Source organism: Genypterus blacodes, unplaced genomic scaffold (assembly GCF_046128005.1).
Source record: "Genypterus blacodes isolate CSIRO-AG114 ecotype Tasmania unplaced genomic scaffold, CSIRO-AGI_Gbla_v1 ptg000052l_1, whole genome shotgun sequence".
Classification (NCBI taxonomy): domain Eukaryota; kingdom Metazoa; phylum Chordata; class Actinopteri; order Ophidiiformes; family Ophidiidae; genus Genypterus; species Genypterus blacodes.
Genome location: NW_027466864.1, coordinates 4,670,060 through 4,695,000, shown reverse-complemented (window position 1 = coordinate 4,695,000; position 24,941 = coordinate 4,670,060). Strand labels below are relative to the sequence as shown.

The 24,941-nt window shown below is 44.1% G+C and overlaps 2 protein-coding genes across 5 annotated transcripts; both read left to right on the top strand.

Annotated features, from left to right (window-relative positions):
• The first annotated feature begins 8,263 nt into the window (after window positions 1-8,263).
• rpz4 (rapunzel 4) lies at window positions 8,264-17,801 on the top strand. Of its 4 annotated transcripts, XM_076150242.1 has the most exons (4): window positions 11,918-12,070; window positions 15,254-15,317; window positions 15,414-16,634; window positions 16,825-17,801. In XM_076150242.1, the coding sequence occupies exon 3, from the start codon at window positions 15,443-15,445 to the stop codon at window positions 16,616-16,618; it is 1,176 nt and encodes a 391-aa protein (XP_076006357.1). In that variant the 5' UTR covers window positions 11,918-12,070; window positions 15,254-15,317; window positions 15,414-15,442; the 3' UTR covers window positions 16,619-16,634; window positions 16,825-17,801. The 4 variants fall into 4 exon arrangements, with proteins under 4 accessions (XP_076006355.1, XP_076006354.1, XP_076006357.1 ...); XM_076150240.1 differs by lacking the exon at window positions 11,918-12,070 and adding an exon at window positions 8,264-8,546 and having other exon boundaries at window positions 15,414-17,801; XM_076150239.1 differs by lacking the exon at window positions 11,918-12,070 and adding an exon at window positions 8,264-8,551 and having other exon boundaries at window positions 15,414-17,801.
• rpz5 (rapunzel 5) lies at window positions 8,836-11,329 on the top strand. The gene is made up of 2 exons (XM_076150237.1): window positions 8,836-9,014; window positions 10,026-11,329. Exon 2 carries the CDS (start codon window positions 10,099-10,101, stop codon window positions 11,281-11,283), a length of 1,185 nt encoding a protein of 394 aa, XP_076006352.1. The 5' UTR covers window positions 8,836-9,014; window positions 10,026-10,098; the 3' UTR covers window positions 11,284-11,329.
• Window positions 17,802-24,941: the final 7,140 nt, after the last annotated feature.

The window sequence follows — 24,941 nt, the reverse complement described above, 5'->3', positions numbered from 1 at the left end:
CCCGCAGAACAGACCACTGACATGTCGCAACGCACAAACACACACAAACACACACACACACACACACACAAACACACACCACCAGGAGCATATTTAGCATTCCACTCTTTAAGCCTTTATCCATTCTAAAAAAAGCCCCCCTAATTTATTTCTGTGACTGTCAAGAGCATCTAAGCAGGATTCTTTCACAGAATTCCTCGCCGTGTTGTCTAAGCTCCCTGGGTTTGGATGCAGAGAGCAGAAGCAGCAGCAGCAGCAGCAGCCTGTTCTGTTCTGTTCTGTTCTGTAAGCCACTGGATTCATTAGTGGTTGTGTGGGCTTCGCCTAGGTAACAACTATTGATCCAACAGGCTCTTCCCCCGCATAAAAGGCTCTGTGCTGTGGTAGCCTGTCAATCCTGAGCGTCATTATGGGAAGACTCAAGCGGTGTGTGTGTGTGTGTGTGTGTGTGTGTGTGTGTGTGTGGGTTTACTGACGAGCTCCACTGCACCGCCGCCATCTCACACTGAGCAGCAGCCACACACACGGCTTTGTTCTGTGGTGGAAGAAAGGTTCAAAGTTAGACTCTCCCTTTTAAAGGTGAAATGTTTGTAGTGGAAGTGGCACCAGAGGGCTTCTGCAGATAGAGGGCGCTGTCAACATGCAGATAAACGAGCACAAAGCACGGATTTGTGTCACTTTGTCCCTCGTTTAGGTTCAACATGGTGAAGACTTTAGCGCAGCTTCGCTTTCAAATGTTTAATTCCTTGTTTTTGCTTGTTGATTTAAAAGTTTCACACCCACCGGCGCTTCTATTGGAATGTGGGAGGTAGTAGTGTGTATTTATTGATCTCTCAGATTTCAGATTTGATCATTATCAGAACATGGGACATGACAGGAAACATTTAGGGTTTATTTAGCATTGATTTGATTTATTATTTACTTTGTAATGACTATGGATCATGTAAAAGTGTCTCTGTGTGTGTGTGTGTGTGTGTGTGTGTGTGTGTGTCTCTCTCGGGGGTGGCTTATGTGTCCAGGTGGCGTAACCTGATTGGCTGAATGGTGTGAAGGAGCGGGTGTGTAAGTGGTGGATTGATGCAGATCTGCTCAGTTGTTGTTTTATATGTTCAACGCACCACAGGCCAGAGCAAATTCCTTTTAAGTGTAAACTTAATTGGCAAATAAAACAATTCTGATTCTGATACTGATTCTGATTCTGACCAGGAGAGTATTTAAACACTCTGCTTCCTCTGTATCAGTTTGACCTGCTGCTGTTTGTGTGAGACGTGTGTGTGTGTGTGTGAGGGAAAACTTGGGGGAACGCCTTTGCTGTGTAGTTGTAGGTGGCAGCAGTAGCTTTGGCAGTTGTAAAATTCTTGCGTAATCATGAAAGAAGTGTGGAACCTGGAGGAAGGGAAACCATTTTCTTTTCTTTGTGTTTGGACGTTATGTATTAATCTGAAAGGCCGTCTGTGCTTTGTGGGGAATCCTGATGAACCTTAAATGAACAGTAAACGTTGCCACGGTAACTCTGAAAATGATCAAATATTATAAAAAAATAAAAAATAAACCTTGTGCACAAAAACTCCCAAACCTTTTTCCATTACGCCCGAAGGTTCTCCTTTCCCTCATGTCTTCTCTCTGACAGAAGACAGCAGCCAATATCAATATTTCATAAACAAATGAAAGACTGGATGTAGGCGAGCTTCAGAGTGGCCCTGGAGGAGAGAGACGATCGATGGTAGGAGAGCTCCGAGCGCTGCCGTCTGCCAATCCAGGCCCGGTATAATGCCATTACCCATCAGTCCGAGTGGGCCATCGACCGGCCTGCTGCTCTTTGAGTGGACTAATCCAATAAAAAGCTTTAAAACATTTGTTCGCTCACACACCGGCTGCAGGTTTCGGACCAGAACTCGGGGAAAGACCGAGACAGAATTTTGGTCGGTGCGCGTCGTGTTGTGCATCGCAGCATCTGAGTGCAGCACCGCTGTGCGGCTGAGGGCGGATCGCGGTTTGATTGACTTTATTGTTGGCATTTAGTGATGTCATTCAGTCAAGGAGTTAAAAGCCTCAGCGTGTGTGTGTGTGTGTGTGTGTGTGTGTGTGTGTGTGTGTGTGTGTGAAACAGTCTGCTTCTGAGCCTTTTAATAGACTTTAAACTCTCTCTCTAATAACTTCACTGTAACTTAAACGTCCGGCATGAAATCACTGACAGACAAAGTCAGATCTGTGCAGGTGAAGTGTTCGAGGCAGAGAGAGTGTGTGGAGACTGAACCAGCTTTCACCAGAGTGAACATGTCCTGACATGACACACAGCCGCAGGGGACAAATGTGATTGACAGCAGCATTGAAGATGAAATAGAGGGGGGTTAGATGTAAACATGCACAGGTGTGATGCAACAAATCTGATGAGGAATAATGAGAATAATGGGAACAGCTGTAATGTTTTGAATATTTCAAGCTCAATCACACACACCTGAAGAATAGTGTATATTGTTTAAAGCCCTTGTGTGTGTGTGTCTGAATGTGTGTGTGGGGACGTCTGGAGAATCCCTTCCTTGCTCTTGCTGGTGGACACGTGTGTCTCAGCCATCTGCAAAGTTCCCCTCATGTTTTCCAGCACCTCCTCTCCCCTCTGGTGCCATCACCATGTTGCTTCACTTACCTCCCACCTCCCACCCCCCCTGGTCTGAGCCCCCCCCTCTTCCTCCCTGGTCTGCACCGGGTCACTGGGCCGCATCAGCGCTGAAGAATCTCTGCACATTCATCTGCGTCCTCCCTCTTTGGCTTTGACCTCACTGGGCCTCTATCACTCTGCGTCTGTCTGTCTCTCCTCAGTCTGTAGCTGTTTACCTGCAGGTCTGTCTTCTCCCTGTCTGTGGGACAAGAGCACAAACTTCTTCATGCTCTTGTACCAGCTTTTACACATAGGATGAATATCGGCCATTAGAAAGTTACAGAAAAACGTTAACAGTATGGAAGAAGTTAGAATCTGCCATCGTAAATATCCTGCATCTTTAAATTCTGTTGAGTTCTGCCAATCAATGTATTCAAGTACTCTTCCTTCCAGAGTATTTAAACGATTATCTCCTAAACTGGAGTTACAAGGATTTGATCAAGCTATCTTGTAAGTGAACCCCCTTATCTTGATCTGAGTGAGAGAGTAAAAGCGTGAGAAAAAGGACACGAGGAAGGAGAAGCAGGAAATGACACGTAACAGAGCGACGCCCCTCTGTGTATGCAAGCCAGTCCTCTGTAATCTACACCAGAGCCTCATGAGACGATCAACAAATACAGAGGATCAGATGCAGGCCGGGTTTAGTGATTTTGGGGCCTTGAGGAAATACTAGGATGCCCCCCCAGAGTCCAAACCCTCAGTGTGGTTCATTCCAACTGAGACGGAGCAAGAGTCCTCATTTCCTTCACTTTAGGAGGCTGCTCTGATTCAGACTCTTTCTAAAACCAAACATTACAGATCCTACAGCCCTTGCTCATTTCCTTGTATGTGTCAGGCTCAGAAGTTATCTATCAGTGCCCAGCCTTTGTTTATTAGCAGATGTTCAGTGCAAAGGAGCAAACATGGAGCTGTGGAGTCATTTTCAAAAGAATGTCCCGATTCTTGTCGTGCAGAGATGCAGATGCTTAGTTTTAAAAATGTTGAGCTCCATCTTTTATTCTGTTTATGTTCCGCACTGGATTCTGCTGTGGATGTTGGGATAGGAAGGGTTGAGTCAGAGTTTTATGTGGAGGTGTAACAACAGAGAGTGTGGGGTCACTGTGGGAGGACAAAGTCTCTCCTGAGCACACAGAGAGAGAAGTTCAGGACCATAAATAACCCCAGAATGTTATTTGTCTGTCCACAAAACCATTAGCAAATTAAAGCTGTAATTGCTATATTGATCAGTTCTGTAGAACATGCTCTCTCTCTCTCTCTGCCCCACATCAGCTGCTCTCTCTCTCTCTCTCTCTCTCTCTCTCTCTCTCCTGCAGCTCCAACAGTGTTTACATGCATGTATCTATCAATCCTATGTCTCATCTCTAGCCGTTTGGTTTCCTATTTATCAAATCTGAGGTTAAAAATGCGTCAACACTATGATGAAGGTGTAAATCCTCCAGGAACGCTCTGTGATCAGAATACATTGTGCCATCGAGTTTAATGAGCGTCCAGGCAGCCGATGGCGTGCAGCCAGACAAGGATGCATGCTGGTGCAAGGTGCAAAGTCCCAACATCAAAGGTCATTATCCCAGATAAGTATCCAGATACTGAGATTAGGTTTTAATTCAAGGTTTAAAAGGGGATTTAAATCTCTTCAAGGCTTGGCCCTCAAGTAACGAGACAATTAACCGAGTTAAAGACACACTTTGTAGGATTGTAGAGTGGAAAAGGAGAAAAAATCTGTTCCTCCTCCTCCTCCTCTTCCTCTTCCTCCTCCTCCTCCTCCTCCTCCTCCTCCTCGTCTCTCTGCTGCATCCCCCGGCCTGCCTCCTCAACTCCTCCACCGCCAGACATGATTGGAAAGAATGAGGAAGCGATTCCCCCATGTGGTAAATGGAGGTACTTTGTCCTCGCTGAGATTGAAGGCAAAGATGCGATTAAGCCGATCAATAGGATCCCTCCGTTCTCAGAGTGCACCTGAAGCGTTGTGCAATGGCAGTATGAGGAGAGGAAATGCTTTACACGGCTTTTGAGCAAAGTTTTAGAAGTGCATGTGAGTCATGCGGCTCAGGTCCACACCTTTGGACTACACCTGCATCATACAGGAAGTGTACCAATATAACCGGAGTATCTGAAGCTGGTTTAATCACAATATGATCTATGTGCAGTGTGACAGGAAATGTGAACATGCAGGCCTTTTTGGAGTCTCTCTGTAAACCAGGACTCAAACTATATGATTAAATAAAATGGCTGCCAGAGTAATTGGATTTCCAATTGACATGAAGCTGGTAGGTGGTTTGACTCGGCTTTGTAAGGGCAAGATGGACTCGGGGGGTGAATATGCCTGCGATCGATAAGCTGCCTGAACCTTTATCTGTTTGTACAGATCAGGCCTGAGTTAGTATTGATCTGCACGGGTGACAGATGGGCAGGTTCCCTCCTCTGCAGAGGCAGACCGCCGTCCCTCGTTGCCGTGCATACAGATGGCTGGTATCGCGGCTCAAGCGGGTCAAAGTTCAGCCGTGTTATGCATCAGGAGCCGGCGGTACACAGCGACTCAATAAAAACAGGTTTAGGAGGAGATAAGTGTCAAAGTGTTGGTGCATGATGTTAATGCTGATAATGTTTAAAGGGCCAGTTAGTGAACGCCAGCTGTGAACTAATGTGGGAAGCCTTTACAAATCATTACAAATACTCTGATGAAGGTACTCATACTATCAAATTGAAGCAAGACACTTAAGGTATTTCTAAAAGCACGGCTCAGGATTACTGTATACTGACAAAACACCTTCACATACTCAGAAATGATTTTGTCTTTAATAAGGATTAACTCAAACAAGAGCCTTTTTAATTATACTCAAGCCTGGTCAAAGTTAAAAACCTATATTTATCATGCATTAAACTTTGTCTATATCCTGTTAAATGGACTTTACACCGAAAGTCGTACTGTAAGATGTAAGATATGCAGTTAATCAGCAGCTGATAGCAGCTCCGTCACTTTTGTTTTCCATGAAAGCCCCTCAGGTGAGCTGAGGAAGAGCTTTCTGTCTGCTCTCTTCCCTTGAACTCTTTAAGCTAGGCGAGGCTTCATCTGTCACCACATGCCGTGCGGTTTCTGTGACCTGGAAACATCTGGAGAGGACATGAAAGGTCAAACTAGAGACAAATTCCTGTCAAAACACAGCATTTCCTCACTTGTGGGTTGTGTCATCAAAAAGGCACAAATCTGATTCATTTAGATGTAAGATGAGCAGAAATGACTCCCTAAAATGGAAACAGTGTCTTTGGAACACACACACACTGTTAGCCTCACTGCTTGTTGGCTCTGCTATGATTACTCCACACACACACACACACACAAGACGTGGTGACACCTCAGAAGGTCCTCATCAGTTTATCTCAGTCTCATGTATAGGGAGTGTGTGTGAACAAATTCCATCTTTACTCTTCACCAAATCTAATGGTCTAGTTCACACTGCACCTTACACTCTGGGCATGAAGCAGATTTCTTTGTGTCTGTTGGGCCTCAGGCAAAAATCTGACAACCAAAAAACACTTTCATTCTGACAGCTCGGCTGCGTTCAAAGGCCTCGTCAGTACCGCCCACATTTATTTTCCGCGGGAGGCGGACTGATCCAGGATGACGGTTGCTAAATTCCATCTTTCTCACTAACAACTCTTTATTTATGCAGCAATCCCTCAGCACACAGAGGTGTGTGTGGGACACCAGAGAAGGTGTGAGCAAACACATGCAGTATGTCATGTTTTCTGTTTAACCTTTTCCTTTTTATGTGACTATTAAAAGCCTCTTTAGAGAGCTCACTGCTCGGCATAACAGGTTTTAGAGCTCTGATGGTCTTTGTGAAAAATGGACAACAAAATGTCCTCGTCTAAGCAGAGTGTGTGTTCATCACTATCAGCATCTCCTTATCTTCTATCTGTGCAGATCTGTTTCTAGAGCATCTGTCTGGTGTCTGTCTCTCCTGCCATGAGATGAGCCTCAGTGGGCTTTTCCTGTGAGCTAAGGAGACATCTTGTGGTGAGGAGGAAACACTGACCACAGCCAAGGTCAAAAAGATAAAATGTGGTCAATAGCTTCCCCGAACAGGGAAGTCCTTCATCATCTCTGCTTCCAGTCAAACAAGAAAGACCACATTTGGATTTGATTTACTGCCAGGGGATGAAACAGGTTACAAACTATACAAAACATGAACGGAATGGAGGAAAAAAGGAATATTAGATCTGTTGTTCTGCCATGGTGACTGAAGGATTGTTTGCCTGATGCACAGTCGAGTTTGAGCCTCTCTCCTCAGCTGGCTGCCATTATCTCCACCTGCTGTGCCTGAAACCGCAAACAACAAAGGCCAAACCTTTCCACAAAGTCAACACTTTTCCACCGAGCCTGGAGTCAGAATCTCTCCAGGCTTCAAACCCTCCTGGTGCTTTGTCCTTGTTCATCTTTGTGAATATGAAGGAGCGTCACTTTGTTGGAAAAAGCCACAGACTAGAAGGCAAGCGAGGACTTCCTGCTGCCTGACATCGAGCCCAGGCCTCTGCAGCGCGCCGTGTTTGCCACCATCGGCGAGTACCACCCATCACGCCACATACTGTTGAGTTCCTGCGAAGCGACGCCGACGCTCTCTGACGGCAACAAGACTGCCAAGTGTGAGATCTGACAGTAGGACGACACCGAGAAACCAAAGGAAGCGAGGAGGTGGTGAGCCGACGTCCCCCCGCCCTCTTCTTCTGCTATACGCCTCACTATTAGACGGTGACATCAGGCTGAGCGCGTCACAGTTTGGTTCATAAAGCACAATGGGCCACGTTGGAGCTCAGAGTGTCACGGTGCGTTCAGGGAGACACAGGCGTCCTTTCACTCAAGTCCTTCAGTGACCGATTGATTCTGAAGCTGCAGCAAAAACTCCAGTCTGGTGACCGATATGAGAAACGAACAGACAGAGGAAAAAGAAGAGAACTGAAACCCTAAAGAGATCCAGGCTGTGTAACGTTCATGTTCATTATGATAAAGAGATGAGCTCGTAGGTACAGGATGACATCATACCAGCGTACAGGCAGTTTCATAGCGCATCATGGCCTGCAGGAAGAGAGAAAAAAAAAATAGAGGGGAGACACGTAAGAAATCGTTTAAGTGTTAAACCAACAATCTGCTTTAAAGGGCGATTCCAGGTACTTTTCAAACGGGGGTTTATTTTTCCAGTTTTCCTCAGTGAACCGTTGAAAATCTGAATGTTTGCATCCCTGTCACGTACATGCAAGCTCCTGTTTGTGTGTGTGTGTTTGTGTTTGTGTGGAGGATGGCCCCAAAGCTACATTCCCTTCCCCAAAATGGCTGATGCCCGGCCCTGCATGGCTGTGAGCCTGCCCACTCACGAACAAGTTGCAGTGACCATGACAACGTCACCGGAGCAACAACAAGAAGGTTTTTGTGTTGGTGGCTGCAGAGCTGACTGGCCTCCTTTTTATACTCTCTCTCTCTCTCTCTCTCTCTTGCTCGCTCTCACACACACACACACACACACACACACACACACACACACACACACTGTGAAAAACCAGTCTACTTACTCCTTTTTTTTAAATGTTCCCAGGGTGCGTGATGTCCCTGCATGGGGAGTGTTTACAGGATGTTATCTGTGTCAGTGCCGGCCCCTCATCATCTCTCCAAGTGGGTTTCTGTGGAATGAAGGCGATGGAGGAGTTCCAAAGGGGGAGTGACGAGAGAGGGAGAGAGAGACAGACAGAGAGAGAGAGAGGGGGAGAGAGAGAGAGAGAGAGAGAGAGAGAGAGAGAGAGAGAGAGAGAGTCTATATATACATCCCAGTGAGGCTGGTGCTCAAAGGCACAGCTGGACTGTTAACTGGACTCAGGCCCACTGGATTTTTAGCTTGTAAGGTGAGTTTTTATATTTGTCTTAATTTTCCATTCCCCATCTCCACCATGCACTCCACCTCTTCACCATTTCTGACCTGAAATGAGTAAAAAAAAAAGCCTAAATCTGAATATTAACTTTTCTTTGTTGGGCTTTTCTCACCATGACTGCACAGTGGCCTTGGTGAGGAGCTGTGGGCAGAAGTCTCTTATCTCCTGAAATGTAAAAATGTGTTTTACACTGACAACGACTCCATTTCACAGTGGCATGTGGGGAGGGGGGGTAGAGAGATGAAGTCGCTGAAGTACGTGGTACGAGCTCTGTAGAATTTTACACTCAGTGTTGGACTCAGTGGGTGTTTGGTCAAGTGCTGTGTGGACTCGCCTTTTTTCTTTCTCCTCTCATAAAATAATTTGCACCTTACACACGGGACACACTGGTTCAGTTTTTTTGGTCTTACAAGAAAGGAACCAAGATTCTCTCTCAGTAAGTATTTTCCTTTACTGTAATTTGTTTTTGTTTACATTAGAAACAGAATGGAATTTGAAACCGTTATGTGGTCAAAGTTTTCAGTCCTGCACCTTCTGTTTGGTTGGTTGATTCATGTAGAAGTGTGAGAATCTGCTTAAGCTCTAATGGTTAAAGACAGAGAATGTAATTAGCGCAGGCGAGCTCCTTAGGAAAGGCTGTAAATTGACACCATTGATCTCATCACTGCACCAATCACTGCTAAAGCCTTTGCTATGTGGACAAATCCTGTATTTTTCCTCTTATTTTCATGACTAAAACACATTAGTTGTGCGTGTGTTTGGTGATTTAGGTTTGAGTTTTATGAGAGACGTGCGATTGCGTCATTGAACAAGTGCATTGGAGGGGGTTTTCTTTCCTCAAACCTGGGTGTGCCTTTTTCTCCACTGGTTAAGCTCACCAGAGAAGGAGATATGAGTTAGATCATCTCCCTTGTGGGTTTAACATAGAAAATGGTAGTATAGTTAGTAACCAATGTGAAACCCCCTCTTTCTCATCTTGTGAACATCTGTGTTTACTTTGGCTCTTGGCTATTGTTAGGGTAGTAAATGTTGTCCCTGAGGGCCAGCCTGTGCTGCAATCTTTCACAATACGTCACAGCATTAATACATGAGTACACACACCATGTTTGATTTTTGTTCTGCTTTGCCATATGTGTTTACTGTGCGCTTGGGTTGTGTACTTTCATGCACTTTTCGATACATGTCACTGCCCCCGAGGCTCTAATGGAGTCCCTGTCAAACCGAGACTCCTAGGGTGCGGCATGAAACTGGATGCCTACATGTACTGACATGACTGGCCGTTTGCCTCATTGTAGGTTTGTGTGTGTCAGGAAAGTGTCCGTTGGGGTGACATGACTTCATGCCAGTTGATTGTATTTCCATTCACTTACAGAAAAGTCTTGTTTTTCTGAAATGTTCTTAAATTGGATTGAAGTTTACAAGGGTTTCATGTTTCTTCTTCTTCCAGGCACCAGCAAAAGTCTCAAGCAAAGCTGTGGGCAACATATTAGATTAGCTAGTCTACAACAGATCATTCAAAGATGAACAGTGTAGCGGATTGGGTCGTGCAGAACAGGGACAAGATCGAGAAAGGCGTGGAGATCATGGGCCAAGCCTCTGAGGTGCTGGCAGCCACGGTGGGCCAGCTTCACCCCATCTTGGAGGCCGTATTTGTGGCCTCGGCTGAATTACTCAACAACCCAGACAAGAGCGAGGCTCGCTTCCTGACTCAGCAATTGAACTTGGTCAATGAGAAACTTGAGGGAATCCAAGATGAGATTGATCAAATCGCCCTGGAGCTGCAGAAGTCATCAATGAACAAGCAGAACTTTGACCGAGAGGCCCAGATACTCAGCCAGTATGAAAAGTTCCTGCTTTTTGTCAACGCCAAAGCAGATTTTAAGGAGAAAAAGAAGGATAAATTCCTGAGCCATTATGAGAACACTGACAGCGACTTGAACTTGGACGCCATCTACAATGCTGTCACTGGAGAGAACACCTCAGGAGACCCCATGCTGGATACACTAGTTGCCATAAAGCAGAGAGACCGAAGGGCAGTGGAGGATTTCTGCATGCGGCTGAAGAAGCTATTCGTGGTGGGCATCATTGCTGTCATGGGCTACGCCGCCCTCAAGAAAGGGGTCGTTGGCGAGGAAATGGTGAAGAAGTGGCAAGACAGAATGGAGGATGTGGAGAAGCGGATGAAAGTCGCTGTGGACGACTGCAAGGAGAACTTTGCCGACCAAGCCGAGAACGACATGAAGCAACGCCTGCAGGAGAGCCCGGGAACGGCTGACATTGACTTCACCAAATCCCTCCTGGATTGGCTTGTTAAGAAATACTACTGGGTCAACTGGTCCATCAGGCTCTTCAACGACAAGGAGCGCATTTTCTTTTTCAACTGGCTGGCAGGGAAGAAGTACCACGGTAGCGGAGGTGGACCGCACTACTTTGAAGTTCTGACCAATAACAAGATCAAAGTGGTGATCTCGTTCAGTGTTGACCCCAAACCCATCGACAAAGGTGAGATCCAGAAGCAGGTAGATGGGCAGAGGCTGAAGGGAAACATGATAGATGTGGCTCAGTCTCTGAGCAGCAAATTCCCCAACTGCCTGGTGCACGCCATCAGCCATTACAAGGAGGTGGTGGAGAGCAACAACTTCCACGAGGATTGTTACTACTATGGAAAACACAAACGAGCCTACCTGTGTATCCACTCCGAGTAACGTGGCTCCGTGTGAGACCTGAGCCACATGTGCATTCATGAATGTGTCCCCAAATCAAAATACAGACATTATTCATCTATATTATCTGTGCTATTGCTTATATCTGTGCTTTATCTGGGGCTGGTATGTGAATCATTGACTACATTTACATGCACTGACAACTCTGATTATTTGTCCTTACTGCAATTATGGCAATAATGTGTAAGAATCTTTGGTTGAATCATTGAGATCATCCCGTATAAATGTATTCCTCTGCTGTCCCCCTGCACTCCAGCGTTACCGATGCCATACATGCACTTATGGCTTATGGAACATATATATAAAGTCAATGCAATGAGAAGATGAGATTCTGACCCTTGTGCTTCTGCTGCTGCTGCTGCTTGTGTTGCAGTCTGCAGGGTCCATGTCTGACCCACAATCTCCAGCAACATTTTTATTGTATATTTTGATTTTATTTTTAATAAACAAAAACATTGGAATGATTCTATCACCGTTGGTCGTGTTTACTGTATTATTAGTGACGATTACAAACACAAAGGTACATTATACCAACTTTATTTGGATAATTTTGTCGCGAGATTTAACCACGTGACCGTTTTTTAAAGAAGATGAAGGCACAGCAACAACCTGTTATGGTCCAACAACTTTAGTCTCCACCAGGCAAACCTTTTTTATTTTTTTTATGTCTCAGACTGGGTGTAACTCTCTGAGTAACATGAGAGCCACGTGACCAGCAGGAAGACACACGGGCACAAGTGAGCGTATCTCCCTCAAACTTTGTTAAAAGGTGAGTCTTGTCTCTATTCACAAGGATCTACAGCAGGCACTTCAATTTCGCTTCGCCCCAGTAGTCGATTCGCGTATTAATCTTTAATAGAAAACGATCGATTCAGCTTCATGATCTGTATCCCCGGGTTGCATAATCCAGCACTTTGCCCCTAGATTTCGTCCTTAAACGCCTCACGCTCATTAGGGTTTCCCTTCGCTTATTAAAGTGAGTGAGGCTCTAAAGTGGCGATCAGATGAATCCGCAGAATTTAACGCGAATAAAACCAAAGTATCTTCTGTAATGGGGCGTTGGTTGCCAGTTCTGCCTTTTCCAGGAAGTGTCCAACTTTTTTTTTTCTTTTTTTTTTAAAAGGCGTAACACGCTGAGATAAATGTGATCCGCGGTGTTAAACTGCGACGTTTGTTTGTCTCTTTTTGTTCCGACGCTGTAAAATGATACAATTAGAGCCCCTTTGTACGAACTGATCAATACGTTTTCCATTAAGAGGCGCATTAACAGGGCGTTTAGTTTTCATGTCAGTTTGCGCTCAGTGGGCAGGCAGACTGAGTGCTGCTGAGCTGCCGCTGATTACTGCTCATTAACCCGTTGAAGTCTGGAGAAGGACAATCACATTCTTGGAATAAATAATCAAGAAATATTTCGAAAATTTCTACAAACTTGATGATACATTTTCCAAATATTTTCATCCAGAAATGCTCCAAAATAAAGTCAGGAAAAATACTGATATTTTACAAATTTGACCCATCTTTGCATCGTCCTTCATTCTGTAAACATTTATGAAGTCTTGTCGTGTATTTTGTAATATTGTCTTGTGTGTGTTGATTAGATTAAGTCAAAGATGTGTAATTTGCCCAGAGACTGTTACCATGCACTGTCCCCGCTGCTATATGAAGTAATGGACTAATAATAAATACTATCAAATGTTCATGTTTAGATATTCTATGTTTGACAGTGTGTGAAGTTAATATCAATGTACACAACACGTTTAAACATATTTATCACAATCAGAATCTTAACAAAATTTTGAAAATGTTCATTGTGAGCTGTTAAATGAGAATTTGCTGAGAATAATTTGAAATATTACTGAAAATCCGTGTACATCCTTCTTGTTAGACGTGGATGTTTGTGTGAGCGGTGCTGTAAATGAACCTCCTGCTCTCAGAAAATGTGATTTCTTCTTCTTCACTTCCTAGTTATTTGTGGAATGTGTGTGTGAAGGTGCCTGATGTGCACTCACACTTCAGTTAAATCACTCCTGGGACCCTCTGAGAGAGCCAGATCAGGAGGGGAAAACAGGAATCACAGCGTTTCAGGATGCTGAAATGCAATAAGATACAGGACCTCTGCATGTTCTGACATCACACATCTGTTCTTATCCTCTCTTATATACTAATGTGATTGGAGAGCGTGTGTGTGTGTGTGCGTTTGCATGGATTTACACTAGCCATCATTCCTACAATCGCCTCCAAACTTGGCAAAAACATTATTCAAGGGTCCAGCATTTGATATTGAGATCATTTACAAAACTATAGTAGTAGGAGGCATGGAAACACCCTAGCCTCCAGTTACCGCTTTGTGGCTAACATAGAAATTCATCCGCCTGGGCTGATTCAGATGAGAAGGCGTCAGATATCCGTGCAGGTTTGTGTGTGTGCTTCCTGTCTGGATGCCTCTGCACCCAGCAGGGCCATCTGACAGCTGCAGCAGCGTGTGATGCATCAAGATGAGAAATAGGTGCTATCTCACTGCAATCCTCAGTAGAGCGCAGAAATCCCCCAGGACAGAGCAGTGCAGAGACCAACCAGCTGACAGAATATTTTCCATTGTCTTGTTGCCTTGGTTACTTGCTGAGTTTCAATGGAAAACGCACCCTTGCCCAGCAAGTTTAACCTCTTCCAGTAAATCACTTCCCACGCCTGCTGCTACAATATTGACAGGGCTGTGAGGGTGATAGCACTCTGAAGCTTCATCCAATCGGTCCAGAAAACACACCACACACACACACACACACACACACACACTCACACTCACACTGAGACAGACGTGTGATGACCTGTACTGTGCCTACGGCTGCTTCATAGATGCTGAACCTATTGCTCAATTTGTGGCGGCGCTCAGCTATTATTTGGACTTATTTGAAGTAAAATGAGCTCAAAATAAACTTTTAACTTTAATTGTTCATGAGGTTGTGTACACACACGTTCCAAAAGACAACCTGAGTTCAGAGTTTCTGTTATAATTCTGCGGTTTGTGGGAGTAGTTGTTAAAATAGAACTGCACTCTCTTGCTGCTGCACTTATGTGCACGCTGAGTGAGAACAAGCAGTGCTGTCCCTTTATGCCTGCTCTGCTCTGATAGGTCAGCTGCTTTAGGCCTGAGCTGCCGGCGCCCTCAGGCTTTGAAAGTCAAATGCAGAACCTTTGACCTTGTCCTGCTTAAGGCTTTTCTATCGGCCTCAACCTTTGAAAATGTTTAACACAACCTCCTCTCTGTATCACACCTGTATGTGTGTATACAGGTAAAGTATAATATGCTCCTCAGAGAAGTTGTTGGAAAGGGAAAACGCGAGTAGACAAAGATAAAGAACAATCTGTGTCCTAGTATTTCCTTTGCATACCTGATGTTTATTGTAATTGTAATTCTAATGTGTTTTGTGTTTGGATTCTGTTTTGCCCTTTATTGCCTTAATATTCAAGGACCACGCCTCATTTTTATAACAGATACATCAACATGTAAAATGTACCCGTCTGAAGTCACTTTCCACTGTTATTTTTCCTTTAAATGTAGCTTTGATTGAGCTTTGAATACTTAACTAGACACAACGACAGGTTTGGCTGCTTGTGACAAACCTCAGCCTTTCTGTCTGTCAGTGGAAAGAAAAGAGGAGTAGTAGAAAAGTGAATTGACAGCGGATTTAACCGTATAAGATCATCTAAAATCCACTTTACTCGCGATATTCAGCATTTTAAGACCTTACGTACTTCCTTTGCTGCTTACCAAGGATGAATATATGAATGTAAAGATTTAAATGGACAGCATGACTCCTGGTCCTCTCTCACCGCACTGCATTGTTGACTCATGACTCTCTGGGTGTGTCCTCATTGAAGCCAAGCAGGCAGGCAGGCTGGCTGTGCCTGCTGAGCTGAAACTCACATTGGCGTTTCTCTGTTTCCTTATCAGTTTGTGCTGCGTCGTAAGAAGAGCAGGACATCAGGCCACAGTTCAACAAAACAGGAGGAGCGCTGTAAGTCACACAACCCAGCGTTTGATCTCTTTGCTCTGAAAATATGATTTAGACGCTTAATTCCACCATTTCTAACCGTTTCGTTTTGTTTTTTAGAATCTGAATTATTTCCTCTTCAGTCTGAGATGGCAGACCACCTACAGAAGCTCGTGGCGGAGAGGAAGGACATGGTGGAAACTGTGATGGATGTGTTTGAGCAGGGAGCTGAAGTTGTCGCCAGTATCGCCGGTGACCTCTTCCCTATTTTCGCCATCGCTGCCCCGATTGTTAGACTGGCTCTGGACAATGTTGAAAGCAAAGAGGCGGCGTTCATGAAGGAGCAGTTCCAGAAGGTCCGCGACCGCCTGGAAGTGGTCTCGGAGGAGATTCAGAGGATTAACGACGAGATTAAGAAAAGTGGAGTGGATGCGACCTATTTCTTGGTGGAGGAGAACATCACCAACCAGTTCAGGAAGTACATGGACATCCTCAATGCTAAGCCGAAGTTCAGGGAGATCAAGAAGAAGGTTTTCCTGGAGCATTTTGTCAAAACGGACGGTGAGAAGAACCTGCACACCCTCTTCAATGCTGTGACAGGAGATAACTTCTCTGGGGAGTCTGTGCTCGACGTCACGCTGAAGTATGAGGAGAGAAGTCGTCGAGCGATGGAGGACTTCTGCGCCCGGCTGAAGAAGCTCTTCTGCGTCGGTCTGATCGCGCTGCTGGGCTACACGGCTCTGAAAGGATACGACGAGGAGGACAAACTTCTGAAGGCCTGGGGTGAGAACATGAAGGTGGTCCAGACTAAGATGAACGAGGTCATTGAGGAATGCATCGTCGACTTCCCCAAGCACGCTGAACTGGATTCCCGCCGGCTGGTGAGGGACAACGCCAACCTCACCAACCAGCAGCTGGCCGACACTATCATCCAGAAGCTGAAGAAGAAGTATGACTGGGTGTGGTGGTCCGTGCGTGTGTTCAAGTCCCCTTCAGGATTGTTTGCCAACAAGAAGAACTTCCATTGCCTGACAGGGAAAAGTCGCTTCGAGGTTCCCTCGTCGGACGAGAAGCTGAACGTCATGGTGTCCTACAGCGCCTCGCCCGAGCCCCTGGATAAGGCCCGAGTCCAGCAGCTCATCCAGAGCATGAAGAAAGCCACGGTGGTGGGCGTGGCCGAGCTCCTGTTCGAGGATTTGCCCGGTCCGTGCGTTGTCCACACGGTGAAGACCAGCAAAGACCTGGGCTGCTCCTGGAGCTTCACGGACGAGCTTCACTACTGGGAGGAGCACAACAACTTCTACGTCTGCGCTCACTCCGCCTGAAGGTCTAGCAGCTCAGGCGAGAACAAACCACTGATCTGACGTTTGTAGGCTTCTTGGTCTTTGCACAGAAAATCCCTGCCTCCCTATTTTGCCTCAGCAGTGCAATAATACACGGAATGTGCCTTTAAGTCGCCGATACACTTTTGTAGCGGAATTATTCTCCTAACGTCAACTCGTTTTCTGAGATGTCCTTTCTAAATTTCTAGATCCTCCACCAAAGAAGAAGAAACCCTCGCCATTGTCGGCTTCTGCTGCGACGGAACAAAATGGCACAAGTCTGTACGAGCCTTAAGAATGTTTGCATCCATGTGTGTCAAACCCCCCCGGGGACCAGTACGGGTCGGGTCGAGTCTCCTAACTGACCTTTCCTTTCTCCTGCCACAGTGCTTTGCTCTTTTAGTCCTAAAACTGTGTAACTGTGTTTTCACGAGCAAATATCTAAAGAGTATGCATGCTGGGGGATCAGCTGACCTGTAGAGTCCAGGTGTTGCACAGAGATTACAGTGGTGACAACGATAAGCCGTGACCGCACCCAGAGTCTGAGAGGGAAGCGCTGACCTCACCTTTCATCCATTTATGTCTTTATTTTCCATCTATGTGTTTGCAAACGGCACCTCAGGCAACCCCCCCCCCACACACACACACACACACACACACACACACACACACACAGAGACAGACAGACAGACAGACAGACAGACAGACAGACAGACACAGGCAGGCACACACACGCTCTTGAAGTCCGAGTCACAAAACACTTTGTTTACCTGCAGACACACAGCACAGATTTTCTTCCGTCAACACAAACTGGAATCTTGCGGCTGCTCAAAATGGCCGCTCTTAACTCGGTTTTGTACTTTTATATAAAACAATTCCAGGCACTATTCTCTTTAAATAAATATATATATTTATATGTTTATGTTTTCTGTTTTGACTTTATAATCATTTTGCTTGGGGATTTGGTGTCAAGTTTCATTACACTAACTTTACAGAGCACAACAGAAACATGATCAGACGCTGCACAAACACTCTGGATTGTAATCTGCGTGTGTCTTTGTTGTGTGTTGTTCAAATATGTCTTCTATATCTAAAATGATATTAATGATATTTCAGCATTTGATTAAACGACCATTGGGAGGAGTTCATCTTCCTTTTATCATTCCAATAAACTTTGTTATGCATATTTCTGATTTTGTGTGTGTGTGTGTTTTAATGAGTAACAGTCTTATTGTGTGTTTTGGACATACTTGTTGTTATAAATGCCAAATCTCTGTCTCTCTGCTCAAAGTTCAGCTTTTGTACGAACGAAGCCAAGTGTAACCGTAAATCCGTCAATCATTCGTCCACTTTAACAATTATCAAGGCCTGAGACTCAAACTGTTGAAGTAAACAATACTTACTGAAGTTATCTGACCAGAAACAAGTGTAATAAATGTGAATAATGGCTGCATTCCATTCAGTTGTTGAAGTACCAATGTTGTGGCACCACACACACACTGTAACAGACCTCGCCTAAATGGAACGAAGCCGTCGTGAACGTTTGTTCTTACGCCATTCTTCTTGATGAGACGAGTCCAAACATCAGCTGTAACGAAGGACGCTTCACACAAACAAAGCTGATCCTTCAATGAAGAGTCTACTCTCTACTTCACAGAGAGGTCAGAGGTCAGCGGCAGCAACTCCACTCTTAGGAGAGGACGAGGACCTGCTGGCTATGAATACACTCATCACTCTGTCAACAAACATGGATTGTCTTTTAATCTTAGAATATTGTTCAGCAAGGAATTTAAACGTCAACTTCTCTGGTGGGCCAAACGTGTGAGAGCTCAGAATAGCAGCAGGAGAATACCAGGGGTTCGCTGGCCTGGACGCACCCACGGCGCTTTGTAATTATGCGGCCGCGGCTCCTCTATCTTTAGTCGCACAGAGCTTCCTGTCTGTGCAGTGCGTCACACAGGCAACAAAGGCAAAAGAAGACAACTTGAGTTTAACAGAAGTATCTCCCTCGGGCTGCTTTGCTTGGTGATTGGACGATGTAGCAGACGCAGATCGTGTAAGTCAGTTGCGAATTCTTGGTTTTTACAAGCAATGGCGGCGAATCTGCTGACTGGACGGTGACTTCCTGCGTTTTCATTTCTTGGTGCACTTCCACGGTTTTGTCTCCACCCAAATTTTTCTTTCTGTTTCCATGGAAACACTGTTGAAAGTGTGGCTTGAAAGGAAAGCTTTCAAAAGGTGCATTCAAGTGCAGTTTTGAATTGGAAAAATGACTTCTGTGAATATGAATTGATGTTAGATTGATTATATAGGTGACATTCTCCACCAGTCTCATTTAAATATGAGTCAAATACATTCTTAGTAAATAAACATACATAACAGTAACATAAACAAACATAAATGCCCCTGGATGATGTTTAAAATTAATATGCCACAATCGTCCGTCCACTCTTTAAAACCCCGATGCAGCACTTTAGATGTTTGTTTGGAAGTAAATTGGATTTGTTTCCCTTTTATTTCAGAGCAACAAGTTCAAACATTTCTTCATCCTGACTCATTTCTCGTCCCCAGACACAGGCTGGCGTCTCACACTGTGTTGGCCAGCATACTAATGTTTGTCCTGTTTGTCCTCTCTGTGTTTGCGTTCCACTTGCAAATGAATTCATGTTCAAGGTGAAGTTCATTTCTTACACAGCCGTTTATCACTCGCAGTTCTTAAAGGACTGGACAGAATAATAAAACAAAGCAGACGTGAATGGAAAGAGAAGGAAAAAGCCTATATGCAGAAACGAAACCGCAGCAGCATGAGGGAGCAATCTAATCATCTCATCTCAGGTGCCGGGAACAACCAGACGTGACCTTCACACCAAAACCCTCCAGCCAAAACAAGACTTACTGGGAACAAACCGAGGGAACGTTGGTTGAACAAAGTCAACAGTAATCCCCAGGACCTCCTGCTGTGCATTATGGAAACACATGGAAAATCACAGCCTGGAGGTCTTTGTGTTTTCTCCATCTGAATCTGATCTGGACAAAATCAGAAGTAGATGAGACAAAAATTTTCCTTGGGGCCTCTGGGCAAAGAACTACCGAAGAACAGGACTTCTTCGGAAGGTTCTTTACTGGCAGTGGATGTAGATTATATAGCATTAGATGATACTGTCATGTCTGTCCCCCCAAACCAGACCAGGAAGGAAGATGTGGATTTTCCTCTTCATTCACGCACAAATTTGGAGTTTCGATGTTTCACTGTGACGACACTCCAGCCATGTGATATTTGGAGCAAATGTGGAGGTCTCAGATTTCATTTAGATGTCAGGAAAAAATGTGTAATCACAAATTTTGAACTGAACTCGTTTCCTGTATACCTGTTTGCCAATGGAACAAGACTGAGACAGAAGGAATTTCTACTTTCCCTTCGCTTCTTAACAAACCTTAAAAGTGTGTCTGTCAAAGTGTTTTCCATGTTTCCGCTGCCAAAGCACATCTAAGCTTTGGGATCAAAGGTCTCACTCAGAAATCTACTTCTTCCATAAACGGAGTGACGCCAATAATCAATACTGAGCCGAGAAGTACTGGCAGTTAAAGCTTCTCCAGTGAAAGTAGTTTGGATGTCATGGGGGAAACGCTGAAGTCTCTCAGAAAGGAATGAAGGAAAATTTAACAAGACGAGGAAAGTGAGAGAGTGAAGGGAAAGTGAAGGAACAAAGCAAAGAGAGAAATTATCAGGACAGATATTGGAAAATACAGGAGAGAAGAGATTAAGGAAAGATAGAAAGAAAGGAAAGACGGCCATGAATGTATGAAGGCACAAAGTAATCATAGTTTCTATAGTAATCTACAGTTTACCTCTGAAATGTAATGTAAAAGTATGAAATCCTCCTAAATTGAAATTCTTCAAGTACTGATACTTAAGTATAGTACTTGAGTAAATGTACTTTTAGTTTCTTTCCACTTGGGTTAATATAACAAACATCCTCAGGCAATGGAGAGACGAATGTGGGTAGAAATGGACAATATGACTCAAAGGTGAATGGGTAAATCTTTAACATACATTTAACTACATTTATGCTAATTAATGCTAAATGGTGAATCAATATAAGATCTGTCAGTTAATATACAAGTTGGTCTTCTTATCTCACATAATATGAAGGTAGAAATAAGAGAATGACGTGTTGATGTGCGGATTTACCAAAGCAATTACTCCAAACATCATTCCACTGGAAAAGCTTGGACAGGCGGCTTTCTGTCTCCGCCCAGGTGGGTTGGAGGGGCTTCTCACACACAACGGTTGAATAGGCGAAGTGATGCTTTTAATCAGACCAGAATTGCTGGTCCATGAATATGATTTGGCCACACAGCCCTGCATTGAGCCCGTCCCATCAGGTGACCGCAGGAACGCAGAAAAACATCACGTGGTTACGAAAAGATTCGCCCGCCGTGCAGGGATACATTGTACTGACATGCATCACCTCAGCGTAACCCTCGACTCCCACTTAACTCGCTCTCATTGGAGATAGCATTCATTTAGCACCAGAAAGAAAGTGCTCACAAATTTTAATCAGATGGTGCAGCTTCCAGCCATTTGCTGCGTGCGTCACGTGGTCCTAACGCGATGTGATGGGATAAGCAACGTTTCTGAGGCACATCATGTGGTCAGGACTCAGAATCCACCTCTTTTTAGGAGCTAGAGACAAATATATTTAGGTTTCTATCATGAGGAACCGGATTCCGTGGATGGTGGGAAAAGTCAAGGAGATTCAATGGAAACGCATGGAACTCAGCCACCTCAGTGCCGTATAGGAGCACCATTGTCCCGGCTGCAACGAGTGGAAGCTCCACAGCTAAACCAGGGTCAGGATTTGTGGTGGTTCTGATATAGAGATCTTTTATTCTTTTTGTGAATCACCTGACAGGAGAGCATGTTAGTGTATGCTGCATGCTTCTTAATAGACACATCTGACATGTCTGCCTTTACCAGGCCACCAAATGTAGCACAGCCGATGAGTCGTCCTCCATGAATGCTGATCATCGTCGTTGTTGGAATCCAGAATTCTGCTGGTTTAATTTCCTGTGGGATCAAATCTGGGTGGGGAGAGTGAATATGTTGAGCAAGGCACCAAAACCACAATTGCTCAATGGACTGTGTGATCATCCAAACTCAGCGAGCCAAAATTCTCTAAAGACATCAAGAATAAAAATAAAAACAAAAAACATTGGATTGAATTTAAAAAAAATTTAACATTAATGAACAAATAAATTAAATAATTTAAAAAAATGTTTTAGCTAATTGAAAATAAAATTAATGTATTATTTTGAAAATATTTTTTTCAATTTCAAAATTATTTAGGAACTTTATGCACAAACAACATGTGTGACCCAGTCCCAATCATTTCTTCTGAATGAAAGACCCCCCCCCCCCCCCTTACTCCTCCTCTCACACCCAAACACAGGAGAGCCCAAACAAACAAAAATGGCACTGCTATCTGTGTGTTAAAAAGCTTCTCCATGGCTGATCTTGATAGACGCCATGGTTGCGAGGCCTGGGAATGTTCTAAAATGTAACCTGAGACTTCTTTCACATCCTTTCATGCCTTTTGAAACTTTGCACAACAGCAAACACAAATGATGCCGGGCGTTTCTAAACGATCATCTTTACCTCTGTATTGTTCAAAATAAGTCATGACTCCTTTCTGCCATTGCGCAGTGCGTTTGTTGTCGCATTTTGAAGGTGAACAAAACATCCTGCCTGCCAAATATGCAGAAGACAAATGACTCAGAGGATGATGTGTGACTTTAAATTAGTGTGTTCAAATTCACTATTGACTGTTAATGTGCTCCTGAGCAGAGCATGTATTCTATTTGGGAATCATGTATGCATGAAACCAAGAATAGATGAAAAGTGTATACAGTATATTTACTGTATATGTAAATGTTTCTCAGCTTCTAATAAAATACAGCAGAGAAAGAGAGAAGGGGGAGGGAGAGGGAGAGAGATTGTTTATATTTATGTCTGATACATCCTATTGTTCCTTTATATACAGATGACATCATCGTGTAACACGTGCATCATCAGGATTGTGCATTAAAAACACAGACATACCTGCAGCTCGGCCTTAAGCCGCTCTCAGGTGTTGTTGTAGTTGCTATATTGCGCAACAGGAATTATACACACACCTGTGTCGTGTAGATTCCAAAGCACCTGCTGCACACACTTCAATCATCGTTGACAGGGGCTGCTGTCACGATTCCATATGTACAGTTTAGACGAAGTAGATTGTAGAGGCAGTTTATTATTCAGATGTCTTAATTTGCCTGAAAATACAATAAAAGGGGATTCCTTAAACTACTGACATCGAACACGTTTGTGTGCTGTAAGATGAAGATTTCCCAGGAATAAAGATGCCCAAATAAGGAACAAGAGCATCATACTGATTACACCATCCTGATTATGACCAAGCTTGCTTAACCTCGAATTTGGAACAATAAGGAAAGCACATATCCGCATTGTAACAGTTATAAACAGGCCTTAAAGTTTGAAGGCCAAAGAACAGGACCCACATGGATGAAGCCTACGCTGCCATCTGGTGGCTGCCTTCTTGCATGTCCTGAATGAAAAGTCACCACAGCAAAGAAGACCTAACATTAAGTCATAAAGAAGACGTGTTTTCTAGATTTGGAAAATTGGTTTAATTCATGTATGCATAGATAAGCAGCTATGTAGTCTGGAGAAAAGTGCTTACTTGTGACTTGGATGGAAAATAGACCCTAAATACTACAGGACTGGATGTGTTAACCCGTCTAAACTGCAGGTTTTTTACATTTTCTGAATGTTCTGCAGACCACACAGAAGAATCATTTCTCCTCTGGTGTGGGATCAAAAGTGACCACACAAAATGACAAACCTGGCAAGTAAGCATTGTGAAAGCAGAAGTCCAGAAGTTGTTTATGAGAGAAAAGGTCTTGAAAACAATACAAAAAGTATATGACAGCCAAAACAATCAACCAAATTCTATTTTTTTGTGTGATTAGTGTCCGAATAAAGCTGGAAGGAACAAATGAGTTCAGTCACAGTCACCAGGTTTCAGAATCGGGATCCCTGTATGGATAATGTAAAGTGGAAGTGAACCCCTATTATTCTTGTTTACACACAGTCACACCTCATAATGAACAGGAATGCAGTAAAGCTCTTTCTTCCCTGAGAAGCTGAGGTCTTTCTTCAGCAGAGGCTCTTCACCCTGGACGGAAGATTAGAAACAGAATAAGGGATCTACAAACTGCAGCAATTAAGATATTTGTTTGTTCTTACATCGTTTTCCGTCTTTCTGTTTTGACCTATGGCCTTCAAAGTGCGCACAGCCAGGATGAAGGCGAGCGCAGCTTCGACAACACAGATGATGATCTGTATGAGGTTACAGCTGCCGCCCACGTCAGAGATGAAAACCCAGCATTCTATCAGCCAAAAGAGTGCAGAATTCGCGTTCAACCAGACATAGATGGAAGCCTACAAGCGACAAAAAGCGTTCAGTCAGCAAAACATCAATGATTCTTACATTTGACAAAAAAGCTCTGAGGAACAAACTGAGGTTCCTGAAGGACTCAAGCTCAAGTTCAAGTTATCTTCTTTGTTAACTGGACACTTTTTGCTGTGTTTGCTGAACTGGACGCATATTGTTCTTCTGTTTTCTTACAAGTTCTGCATACTTCAACACACAGACACCATTCAAATGTCAAATGTTCAGAATATTCAGGATTTAATAAAGCTGTGACTTTTGGCGTTATATATTTCATATTTTCTGAAATAATCTGCATTTTTCAGCTGAGGTTTTGCTATTACTCACCCAACCGGGCTTCGTCCTCTCCTTCAGCAGAACAGTCAGCATGCCAGATGCAAGGAACTACACAGGGACAACATGAAAAAGGTCATTTAGTAAATCTGATCCGATTCAGCTTTCCAAAGATCGTCAAAGCATTTGAGATTCAAGTCTATAAGAGTAAAAGGTTTGAACCTGACCTGGATTTGTAACCCAAGCTCTCTTTGTCTGAGTCTGACTTACTTTAGCCTGACACTTAGAGTAATGTTTTCAATCCGACTCTGATCAAAGTCCAACAAATACCAAACCCGATTATGAGCCGCCAAAGTTCTGCCAAACAGACTTGAACCCGAACAGCAGAACTTTTATATGTAGTGTTTCATCATAAGACATGGAACTAAGAATTTCATTGGACTGACAACTTGTTTAGTTCTGCATATGACAATAAAGCCTTTGAACCATTGAGTCCTTGTATCCTTGAGTTAGGTCTCACCGCAACGTAGAACCAAGTC